This window comes from Schistocerca piceifrons, chromosome 5 (genome assembly GCF_021461385.2).
Source record: "Schistocerca piceifrons isolate TAMUIC-IGC-003096 chromosome 5, iqSchPice1.1, whole genome shotgun sequence".
Taxonomy (NCBI): domain Eukaryota; kingdom Metazoa; phylum Arthropoda; class Insecta; order Orthoptera; family Acrididae; genus Schistocerca; species Schistocerca piceifrons.
In genome coordinates, this window is record NC_060142.1 from 154,476,562 (window position 1) to 154,489,261 (window position 12,700).

The window sequence follows — 12,700 nt, forward strand, 5'->3', positions numbered from 1 at the left end:
ACTGCCTTCAGGCTTGTTTTTGAGCTGTCTACAGACTCCATGGTCTGGTTTGTATGTAATGTTTAGGTCTTAGAACGAACTGTCAATGTCACTGCAGAATGTAACGTTACCATCAGTTCTGAAATGACGCTGAAGTTTTTCCTGACTTTCTCCAAATACAGAGACTCGTACTGTGTCAGCGAAGAGATTCCGCAACTGCATCGTCGGACCAACAGTTAGGTTTTACGCTTTGGAAGATCTAAGTACCTGACAGATCGCAGAGATCACGCTGTGCAACTTTGGGTGGTTCTGCAGATGATGTTGACGCAGATGTAGGGTCAGTGTCAGTGTCAGGTGATAGCACTTTTTCAGCTGCATGTGTCTTCTCAGAATCATCGGTATCACTGCTAGATGGTGGTACGTGTGGGGAACAAGAACTGGCAGTCCTTCACCATGAGCCATGGGATGTCACGGTACTGAATATTTCTGTGCCTCTTCAAATTGACTCCTTTCTTTGAGGGAGGTAGTGTACGAAAATAGCAAGCTGATGCATGATTTGTGGGTTCAAATAGCAGGCTCAGGCAAACTTCATGGAGGCCTTTTTACCGCCCATCCAAACATTCAGTGTAGACGAACAAGAGATGCATGTGTGGAGCCCAAACTTCATGTTGGACTCCAACTCGAGACACGAAATACAAGGCATGTGCTATTTTAACAGCTTTAGTCACTGGTCGCCTTCTTCAACCACAAATGTAACAAAACCTTTTTTACTGCTAGTGCGGGGGCTTTTTGTGAGTGTGCAACGCACAATAACGAAATTCTTCATATTTTCGCGTCGCATACATTCACAACCAACCGATGCGACGCTCACTCGAATCACAAGTGAAATCTCACAGCCGTGACAAACTACTACTAAAATCGCGTCTGGTTTCTACATTCTACAACGCTCACGTGACTGAAACGACACATACAGCCGAAAAAGTGCTATCACTTGAGTGACACTGACCCTACATCTACGCCAACGTCATCTGGAGAACCACCCAAAGACGCACAGTGTGATCTCAGTGATCTGTCAGGTATTTAGATCTTCCAAAGCGTAAAGCCTAACTGTTGGCCTCATGATTGCAGCTGTGGAATCCCTTCGCTGACACAGTAAGAGTCTGTGTTTCGGGAATGTCAGGAAAAATTTGAGTCTTCAGTACTGAATGTAACATTACATTCTGCAATGACATTGATGGTTTGTTCTAAGTCCTAAACATGACATATAAACCAGACATTGGAGTCAATAGATAGCTCAAAAGCAAGCCTGAAGGCATTACTCTTACTCAATACTAATGAGAGGTCGTACCTAACTTGTCGGACGTTACAAGACATAAAAAGCATGGCGACGGGGATACCTCTGCTGTGAGTGAGGTGGACGCTTCCAGTGCAATTTGGCAACACTGCCTTCCCGCATGACTCGCATGGTGCACATATGAGTCACGTGGTAAGGCAGTGTTGCCAAATTGCACTGGAAGCGTCCAACTCACTCACAGCAGAGGTATCCTCGTCGCCATGCTTTTTATGTCGTATAATGTCCAACAAGTGACACTGTGAAATGCAAATACCTCATTTACTTGTAACCCTGAGCGAGGGGACAGTTTTAGCCTTGATATTCGCCTTCAGCGCAACTAAATTTACAAGTCACGGCTACTTTCGTTTCTGTAAAGAATAAAAAGTGAAAATTTGTGGACCAGTGTAATTCACGCCCACAGATTGAGGCTGAACCAATACCACTCTAGCATAGGAATTCTCTGTAGTGCACAGGTGGATGATATGAAGGTTCACGAAACCTCCTGTCGTCTGTGAATAGGATGGATGACAGAAGTGCCAGCGCCATGGTGGCCTGTGGGACCAGCATGTGACAAACCCTGGCCATGAGGGCAAGTCAGTAGACAATAAGGCCTGCGCATGTTGACACAGATGGTGGCAGTTGTCACGGGAAATGGTCGTCTCACCCCTGCTGGCAGTCCATCTGCCTCATGCTATTAATGGAGTCGCTTTCAAAGATCTTTTATCTCCGCCTTTAAGTGCCTGTACCTTCTTCGGAGCAAACTTCTGGCCATATTTCCTTGTCGCTACTTGCTCCTTACCCCTTTAAGGATAGTTTCCTGCAGTTTTTGCTCATGTAGGAAAACCACTCCATGTATATGCTTTTGTTACTCACTGGTTTGGGGTAACACAGTCCTTAGCACACTCGACCCAGTTCAGATCCGCCTCCGGTCATCGTGATTTAGTTTTCCTGTGATTTCGCCAAATCACTTAAGGCAAATGCCAGGATGGTTCCTTGGAAAGGGGAAGGTCGCTTTCGTTGTTCATTCTTCTCTAATCCAAGCCGGCTGGAGTGGCCGTGCGGTTTTAGGCGCTACAGTCTGGAACCGAGCAACCACTACGGTCGCAGGTTCGAATCCTGCCTCGGGCATGGATGTGTGTGATGTCCTTAGGTTAGTTAGGTTTAATTAGTTCTAAGTTCTAGGCGATTGATGACCTCAGAAGTTAAGTCGCATAGTGCTCAGAGCTCTAATCCGAGCATATGCTCTGTCTGTAATGACATCATTGCCGATGTGACGTTAAACACCATTTCAGATGAGAATAGCTCGAGGTTGTACCGAGACCTTCTCATCTGAAATAGATATAGGCCATTACTAACCAACATGCTACGTAGACTTGCATTACTCATTCAAATACAGCATATCACTTCCCTCTATATATTACAAATCACTCTTAATCACGCTCATTGTTACTTTTTTTCTGTGACATTTGCATTGTATAAATTAAATTATATTCTCATCAACTAGGTAGTAACAAATTATGTGGAACCATTTTAACAACTGTTAAGAATTCAATTCGCTGTAACCTAGAGAAATCTTTATATACTATGTTCTTTATATTATTTTTAAAAAAGCATTAACAACTGTATACCAATAAGACTAACAATGAGAAGTCTTCGCTATTAGATTCAGAAGCATCCGATCCACCTTACATTTCAAGGCGGTAGCGTTCTCTCTTCCCACGCCCAGGTTCCCGGGTTCGATTCCCGGCGGGGTCAGGGATTTTCTCTGCCTCGTGATGGCTGGGTGTTGTGTGCTGTCCTTAGGTTAGTTAGGTTTAAGTAGTTCTAAGTTCTAGGGGACTGATGACCATAGATGTTAAGTCCCATAGTGCTCAGAGCCATTTGAACCATTTCAAGGCGGTGGGTTACTCTGTACTGTTAATGAAATAAATAAACAATAAATAATAAATAATTTCCTCCTCAAGAATCATTTATGTAGAAGCTCTGGGAATGATTTTTATATTTTTTATTCAGCAGACTTGGCGATTGCCTTCCGATGGAAGTCTCGGCAGCAGCTGTTCCAGCTGCTAACAGCGACAGAGTACAAGCAGAGGATAGCACCGTGAGTGGGCTGAAGGCTAGAGTGGAGAGAGAGCACCTAAACGGCCACTGGCAAACGCAGCACTGCAAAGAAGACGAGGTCCATATCAAAGGGAAGGTGTTGGCCAACGGTACCCTGCTGGAGAATGGCTCCGTAAGTCACGACCGAGTGTTGGACGCGCACGAGGAGCCTGTGATCTCTCCATCTGAGAGGCCGGAGGCTAGTAGGAATATCAGTGTGGTAAATGGGAGTGATGTGGACGACGGAGGATGGGACAGATGCGACGAACAAGTGCGGGAAGCAACCCCAGGAGAGGAGGAAGAGGTGGACCCGGCTAGCGGAGAGCTGCTGACGGAGGAGCGGCTGGCGGAGGCGGAGCGGCTGCTGCGGCGGCACTCTGGGTGCTCGGGCCCGTGGCGGCTGTCTCGCTCGCCGCTGGGCGGCCGCGGCCTGGTGGCGGCACGGGCGCTGTCTGCCGGGGAGCTGGTGCTCAGGGACCCGCCGCTCGTGCTGGCGCCGCGCGCCGCCTCCGCACCCCTCTGCCTGCGCTGCCACCAACGCGCCGCCCCCGACCGCCTCCGGCAGTGCGCCCGCTGCCACATGCCCGTCTGCTGCGACGCTGCGGGTACGTCTGGGTATCAGGGTGTATTTCACTCTGAAACACGTCAGCACTTAGAAGGGAACCGGCCCATCGCATCCCCCTCAGATTTAGTTATAAGTTGGCACAGTGGATAGGCCTTGAAAAACTGAACACAGATCAATCGAGAAAACAGGAAGAAGTTGTGTGGAACTATGAAAAAAATAAGCAAAATATACAAACTGAGTAGTCCATGCGCAAGATAGGCAACATCAAGGAGAGTGTGAGCTGAGGAGAGCCGTGGTCCCGTGGTTAGCGTGAGCAGCTGTGGAACGAGAGGTCCTTGGTTCAAGTCGTCCCTCCAGGGGAAAAAGTTTAATTTTTTTTATTTTCAGACAATTATCAAAGTTCAGGCACTCACACATAATCAACTTCGATCTCCAAAATTCCAGGACGTGTTCAGATTTGCTTGGACATACGCAGGATTTGACGGTTTGCACACGGAAAAATTTGAAAACGTTAAAAACATATGTTTTGACGGAGCACAGGGAAAACTGTGCGACTGTGAAACTGTTGCATTCATTTGTTGCAGTTTGTGACAAACTCTTATGTTTTCTTCACTTTTTTTGGGAGTGATTATTACATGCACAAGAAAACCTAAATCGGGCAGGGTAGAAGAGTGTTTTTACCCATTCGTCAAGTGTACTAGTTAGCTGGGTCGACAACATATTCCTGTCATGTGACGCACATGCCGTCACCCGTGTCGTATAGAATATATCAGACGTGTTTTCCTGTGGAGGAATCGGTTGACCTATGACCCTGCGATCAAATGTTTTCGGTTCCCATTGGAGAGGCACGTCCTTTCGTCTACTAATAGCACGGTTTTGCTGTGCGGTCGCAAAACAAAGACACTAAACTTATTACAGTGAACAGAGACGTCAATGAACGAACGGGCAGATCAGAACTTTGCAAAAATAAAAGAAAGTAAACTTTTCACTCGAGTGAAGACTTGATCCAAGGACCTTTCGTTCCGCAGCTGCTCGCGCTAACCTCGGGACCACGGTTCTCCTGAGTTCACATTATCCTTGATGTTGCCTATTTGCGCATGGACTACTGTTTGTATATTTTATTTTTTCATAGTTCCACACAATTTCTTTCTGTTTTCTCGATTGATCTGTGTTCAGTTTTTCAAGGCCTATCCACTGTCCCAACTTATAACTAAATCTGAGGGGGGTGCGATGGGGAGGTTCCCTTCTTAGAAGAGAAACTACGATAAAGTGGTTTTCTTCTACATTGCCACCACGCATTCAGAAAAGATCGTTCTTGTGAAACACTACTAGCCCTTTATACTCATGAAGTAGTGGTTGCTATCGACAGGCGACGTCAAATTGATTCCATATTTTTAGATTTCCAGAAGGCCTTCCACACCGTTCCTCACAAGTGTCTTGTAACCAAACTGCGTGCCTACCGAGTATCGCCTCAGTTGTGCGACTCGATTCGTGATTTCCTGTCAGACAGGTCACAGTTCGCAATAATAGACGGAAAGTAATGGATTAAAACAGAAGTAATATCCGGCGTTCCCCAAGAAAGTGTTACAGTCCCTCTGTTGTTCCTTATGTATATTAACGACATAGGAGACAATCTGAATAGCCGTCTTAGTTTGTTTCTACATCTATACTCCGCAAGCCACCCAACGGTGTATGGCGGAGGGCACTTTACGTGCCACTGTCATTACCTCCCGTTCCTGTTCCAGTCACATATGGTTCGTGGGAAGAACGACTGCCGGAAAGCCTCCGTGCGCGCTCGAATTTCTCTAATTTTACATTCGTCATCTCCTCGGGAGGTATAAGTAAGGGGAAGCAATATATTCGATACCTCATCCAGAAACGCACCCTCTCGAAACCTGGACAGCAAGCTACACCGCGATGCAGAGCGCCTCTCTTGCAGAGTCTGCCACTTGAGTTTGCTAAACATCTCCGTAACGCTATCACGCTTACCAAATAACCCTGTGACGAAACGCGCCGCTCTTCTTTGGATCTTCTCTATCTCCTCTGTCAACTCTGTCAACCCGACCTGGTACGGATCCCACACTGATGAGCAATACTCAAGTATGCAAGTATTTACTCAAGTATTTGCAGATGAAGCTGCCATTTACCGTCTTGTAAAGTCATCAGATGATCAAAACGACTTGCAAAATGATTTAGGTAAGAGGTCTGTACTGTGCGAAAAGTTGCAATTTACCCTGACTAAGGAAAAGTGCGAAGGTATTCACCTGAGTACTAAAAGAAATCGCCGGCCGCGGTGGCCGTGCGGTTCTAGGCGCTTCAGTCCGGAACCATGGGACTGCTACGGTCGCATGTTCGAATCCTGCCTCGGGCATGGATGTGTGTGATGTCCTTATGTTAGTTGGTTTTAAGTAGTTCTAAGTTCTAGGGGACTGATGACCACAGCAGTTAAGTCCTATAGTGCTAAGAGCCATATATCGCGGGTTTGGCAAATGACTGTGAAAGAGGTAAGGGGACTTAAGGACAGAATCGCAGAAAATCAAATATGAGCACCAATAGATTCGCCAAAGTGGATGTTGGTAACAACTACCTGGCTGCGAAAATTAAAACCGCCCAGTTAAACACTGATATAAATTATCTAGTCTCACGTTCCCCTCGGTTCAATGACTACATCGTCAGCTCGTGCTTACCACTCTAAATGGAGCGAGAAAGCGGCAGTAACGGCTGGAAATTCTGATTCCAACTCGACCTCTGTACTCTGCTCTAAGGTGGAGGCACATCTCTGCAGTTGCCTAAGCCGAGGTGCATTCTCGACGGCATCCCTGCAGCAAGTGTCCGCGACTTTACTGTCTGAAACTTACCTGGATCTGCCATCATAGGAATGGTAGACGACCTTGCAAGTTCCGACCAATTTTATAAAAAAGTGTAACCGATTCGTACATTCGTTTATAGTGGCGCGGTTAACCAGTAATGGTGTGACATGGTAACGTAGGCACAAAATCTCTCCCACTGCATGACATGGTAGTAGCTCCAGCCAACCAAACAGCTTGCACGTAGACGTGCAAGAAAGCGTGCCTTGTATCGAAATAATTACTGTGAACAAGAGTCCCTCTCCACATTAAGTCAGTATCTCTTTGTGGTATGACTGTGGACACTGGCCGATCCAACACTCAAGTTTGGACTGCACATCTGCCTTTCAAACTTTTATCTCTCCAAAAATCATTTCTCCTAATACCTCGCACAATGCAGTTTTAACGGAACGCATGCCATCCCCGATTCGTCTACAGTGTACAGAGGGGATATAGTGAATTCCCTGTCCTATACCTGCTCGAGGGTTCCTTTCAGCACCGAACAAGTTTGACACCCCGGTCCTTTTAACTTCAGTTGCATGTCAGGAACCAGCTAAACAAAGCTCCCAACGCTGCAGAAAATAACAGGCTCCTCTCACTATAAAAAAAGGAAATGCAAGGTAGTAGTAATTAGCTGTTGAAGTAGTGAATATTGTCTGCAGTTACCATGCAGTTTGAAGGAATCGACTGTATTGACTATTGAGGTGTGCTTATTGCATTATAAAATAGACTGTGTGGCAATTTGTGCGTAAATGCCATGTAACAGTCTGTTTCTTTACTACCTATGCCAAACCTTACATTAACATGAAGGCAAAAGGTAGTTTTCTGCACATTGTTATAGGAATCAACTTGCAGACTCCAATCGGCGTTGCAAGCCCATGGGTTGCCTTCTATGGGTGATAATACTGAATTTTTTTCATCTAAAATTCTCCAAGTATTTATTCCGCTTGTATTCAGTTACCACACAATGAACCATTCAGTCAATAGTTAATATTTAATAATAGCTTTAAGGTATTCTAATATAGACCGCTGTGCTGTTAACCTCCAGTTTAGCGCAGAAATAACGGTTTCCTAGTAACCACCTGCGTACAGAGAGAAACCTGTGGTGATAGGTTCTCTCGTTGTGGGAACAACACATCATTGCGTTTTCCTTTGCGTCTCATGAGCGGTTCACGAGCTGCATGTTGGCCTGCCCTGTATACAGAGACCTGTCGATAGTACAAAATGGTTGCTAATTAACACCGCAGGAAACAAAATCCTAGGCACGACTAACCAGTACGTGTTGGAGTACGAACTTGGAGGACAGTGGAGCTCACATGTGTTTTAATAGCGAATATCATGGTTAGATAAAACAATTTTCTTTTTAACACGAAAAACATTCCGCGTTACACCCAATTTCGCTGGTACTGTATGAATTATTAGTGCAGAATAACGAAATCAACTGTGGTCACATGAAAGATGAATGGCTGTTGCAAACATTTATGTCTAGAAGTTCGACATAAAATGATCCTCATATTTAAAATATGACCTGATCAAACGCTATCAGGTGAGCTGGGACTCGTCCTGCGTGTCATATTTAGTATTACTTCTGCAAGTTAGTGCAAAGAGCGATTCCTTGAGAGTCTGAGGAAGTACTTTCAGACAAGACACGTTTCAGGAATCACGTTGCAGAAAGCAAATTGTTCCACTTTACTCCTGAAACCAGACTTGCTGCTGTGTATGTTTAATCTGAAAGTGACGGAGATTAAGACTACAATGGGCATACCAATATTAGCAGGATATTGAACTGTTATGTCTATGCACGCTATTGCCATAATACAATCCGTTATTGATAGTAGTCATTTATTTTCAAGAGATTAATATAATATTTAACTGACAAAATGAAGTCTGAGCCGTGTTATGACGTCGTAGTGATACGGATCAACGTGTCGCGCGGATCTTACAGACCAGCATATCTGAGAATAGAGTACATGCCAAAGTTGATCGTAATTTTAATCTTGAGTGCCACTGTCGAATGTATTGTTAACTGCAACGAGCAAAGTGTCTAGCGACCAAAGGGCCTAAACTTTGCAGCAAATATAGAACCGAATCCATTGTCACTAGTTAAGGCTGGTATGTAGGCCTAGCCTGTGGAAGGACAATTGAGGATAGTTCACACACATCGTGACTATCTGCCCCATGCGCTAGTTTGTGTGTAACATCAAGTGTCTGTTATAGTTTTACATTACTTCACCTTACTTTCTGTCTCGAAACTATTTGTATAGTTTTGGACCACTCCCCTCCCCCCCCCCTCTCATAGTGTCGAGAATGTTTGTGAATCGGCTGCTATCCAGAACGTTCCATGTGGCAGAAGCAGAATGTAACCTTCAGAACAAGCAAGCCGAAAACTCATTGCTCTCCAGACAGCATTGTTTCAGACAATCTGCAGGGATCTTAAGTCGCTGCAATGAAACACTCATTGCCTACGTGAAGGCATTGTTTAGAAGCTGTGGAACCAGTGTCGGATTACGGTGTAAAAATTTTGTTGTGGCTCCTCTTCATTTGGGAAGCAAAGAGAATGAAAACTTTTCGTGAGTTCAGTTCCGTGAGAGTTTACTTACAGAAAAACAAAAATAAAGTAATCAGAAAGACGAAGAATTTGTCGCTTTCCAAGCTTTACAATACCTTTTCCATCTCCCTTCAGTCAAAACTACTGTTACTATTTCTCACTTTTTACATAGATGTCCGGAGTAGTTCTAAAAGGTTTGGCTATAGAAGCCAAAAGGCAAATGCTTATCGAAATTCAGAATAATTTTTAACTGTTTCCTGTTATTTCTGTTTCTTAATGCTATTTGTTACTAGGTGTTTGGATTGTATTGTATAAATAATTTTTTTTTCAAAAGTGCTGGGACATATACTTGATCCATTACTAATTCTCTTTAAAAAATATATTTTTTTGCTGCTACCTCCACATTTTTGTATACTTCGACAAACTTCTTAATGTCAGTTTTGTCTTGCATTATTTTGTCTTGCTACTTTTCTTTCTAGTGTCTCTTTTTTTATAATTAATTTGGACACGTTTAAAAGCTCTCATCGAAATGTGGCGTAGTGACTTTGTTCAGCATTAATAAACACATCTTATTACATAGTGAGCCATATGCTCTTTCCTTTCTCCTGACGCTTTCTAGATTCGTTTTAGGAAGATATCTATGAGATACACACTTTATTTTTGTATTTCAGACATTTTGTCGATGTATATTGTTGTGCTTACGTCGTCATGAATTTTTTTCAGCGTTAGTACTCGAGATACCTTCTCTCCGCTCAGAGGTGAGGCTTCTATTAGATTTCCAAAAGTGTTATCATAGCTTTGAGTAGTTTCGTTAACACCTAGAACCATATTTTTTATTGCTGGGGATCACGTGTGTTGCTTAAAGTGGTATCACTAAACAGTAGCAGTGTTTCGCCGAAGAACCTCTTATAATTGAAAACAGAGACTTTACCACATTTATTACACAGGGAAACCGTGACTCAGCATGTTTCATGGTTACTGTGCTTGTGAAAGATGTTGGTTAGTTTATTTTTATTTATTCATCACTATTTTCCTTTAACTTGCCGTCTAAGGGCTAAGACAAGTCAAATTCAAATCTGCTTGCAACTGAACATTTTCTTTGGTAAATACCATATAAATAACCAGCCATTATGTTCATAGTGGGTACTGCATCAAGAAATTTAATTAAAGATGGCGTTTTTCGCTACTGTTTCTATTTTATTGATAGACGACTAGTAATTTTCTAAATAAAAGAAAGGACACTACAGTGTCTCCACGAAAATGAACACAGTGACGTGAATGTACCTTAGGATAGTTTCATGCAGTAGAAAAATTTCCGTATGCTTTGAAATGGCAACGTCTTTAAATTTGCGAGTTCTATCCGTTGTTGTTAACCCACATGCTATCTCCTTCGAAAAGTTGACATTTTAATAATGTGCAAAATTTGAGAAGATATTACGTTGACCAGAGTAAGGCTAAGTATGGGCTAATAATTTTAAAAAATTGACTAAATTTACGTGTGTATTTGAGCAAAGTTAAAGTTCTGCAAAATTAATGGCACTTAATAAAATGAAATTAACATGAGCCTATTCTAACTAAAGCTGTTCTTTAAGGAGGTAACAACAGAAGAGAATAGAACAGTTCTGCTGCCGAAGCTGGTCAGAGGTGAACCTCTTGCGAAACTTCAAATCCATCGCTCAGGTTAGGCTGCTGCTTTCTTGTTCTAATTTCCTAAAGCTAATCTAAAATGTAATGTATGGCTTGAAAGCGCCGTGTTCCCTTCAGGAGGAGGTTGAGGTAATTACTCATTATCGAAGGTTGCTTTTACTGCAGTTTGCAGAATTAAGTTACTGTTAGCTATAAGCTGATCGAGATACAGTCCACCTAAATTAAGTGTACATCGATGTGTTAATCTATTGGTATTTGTCTCTGGGTCTTCGGCCGACGTTTAACGATCTTCCTGACGTTTCACAGACATGATGGCTGTCATTGTCAGGTTCAACCTCCTTTGTTGGTGACAGACTGGAATCGAGCCGGCCTTAAGATTTTTACATGTAGGGTACCTGTTGCTCCAACGCCTGAACCGCTGTGGTTCCCCCGACTGATACAGCACAGAAATCCGGGATCCGTTTACCTTGAGGATTTCTTTTTACTCGTTAAAACTGTTTTCGTATTTGTGAATTTCTATGACTTGGCTGAACAAACAGCTTCCCCTACAGCGAGAACCTTATGTTAAAAAACTTTATTATGTGGTCAGTGGCTCACAGCGCGTGGTCTGCCAGGACAGATTTCGCCATCTGTCCCAGCCTGTATTACCGTTTATGTTCGATGACCCTAGTCTTGTTGAACCGTCAAGACATTACAACGTAAACTTTTCCACGTGTACACGGTATGTGTTAGATTCCAGACGTTCCGAATTGGTCCCTTGTGTCTCTGATCTAATTGGTCGGCTCATAAGAAATCTTTACGCTGTGTTTGTGCAATATACGTCACCATGGGTACGAACTGCAGAAAGATTGTAGCTGATATTTCTTCTTCCTTCGCATCATTTCACCTGATACTACGCATTTCTTGTGCAACTGATGGAGTACCCATTCCTCCTCAGATCGCATTTCTTGGACGCTACATGCAACATGCTATTTGAGACCCACCACATCATAAAAATCGGCGACACGGAGGTTCCCCCTGTGGAGAAGAGCTACCGTACACACAGGTTAAGGAAAGTCACAGAGATCGCGATCATGACAAAAATTTCGAAAAGAAGGAGAAAGCCTTAGGCAACTGATCTTCGATTCCTGTGCTACAGCGAACGACTGTTGCAGGTTGAAACTACTGAGTCTCTCTACTTATTTATATCATTTAAAACACTGACCTACAGAATCTTCCCTGACAAATGCAACTTAACCTATTCATTTATTACCAACATTATACAAGCCCAACGCAATCTGACTGTTGTACAGCGACAACATGGCTTCAAATAATTGACACAAAAGAATGGTCCTGATTTGAAAGAAATCCTAACAATAACCCACACTTTTTCATAAGTCTCTTACCTCACAGAAAATCTTCATAACACGAACTACAACAATTACAGCAAGCAGCAACTACAGCCAGCCAAATAAAGTGTTTCTAACTACAGTAGACTGTAACTACTGTGAGGCATACGGTTAGAAAAAGAAAGATTTTGTTGTTGAAGAGCAAAGTATTTAGATTATTTTACTGTACTCGCGTAACATCCAGTTCCCAAAATTATATAGTTGTCAATAATTCTATTACACAAACATTACCAACTACATCCATCCTCATTTTGCAATGCATGTCCTTACAAACACTGAGTTTCCACATAAGAA

At 43.2% G+C, this 12,700-nt stretch overlaps 1 protein-coding gene across 1 annotated transcript in view; it reads left to right on the plus strand.

Annotated features, from left to right (window-relative positions):
• LOC124798821 (SET domain-containing protein SmydA-8-like) overlaps window positions 1-12,700 on the plus strand; it is a 207,404-nt gene that overhangs the window by 55,309 nt on the left and 139,395 nt on the right. Inside the window, exon 2 of the mRNA XM_047262350.1 lies at window positions 3,326-4,017. Within this exon, the coding sequence (XP_047118306.1) occupies window positions 3,348-4,017 (670 nt within the window). The 5' untranslated portion in view covers window positions 3,326-3,347. The remainder of the gene's footprint in view (window positions 1-3,325; window positions 4,018-12,700) is intronic.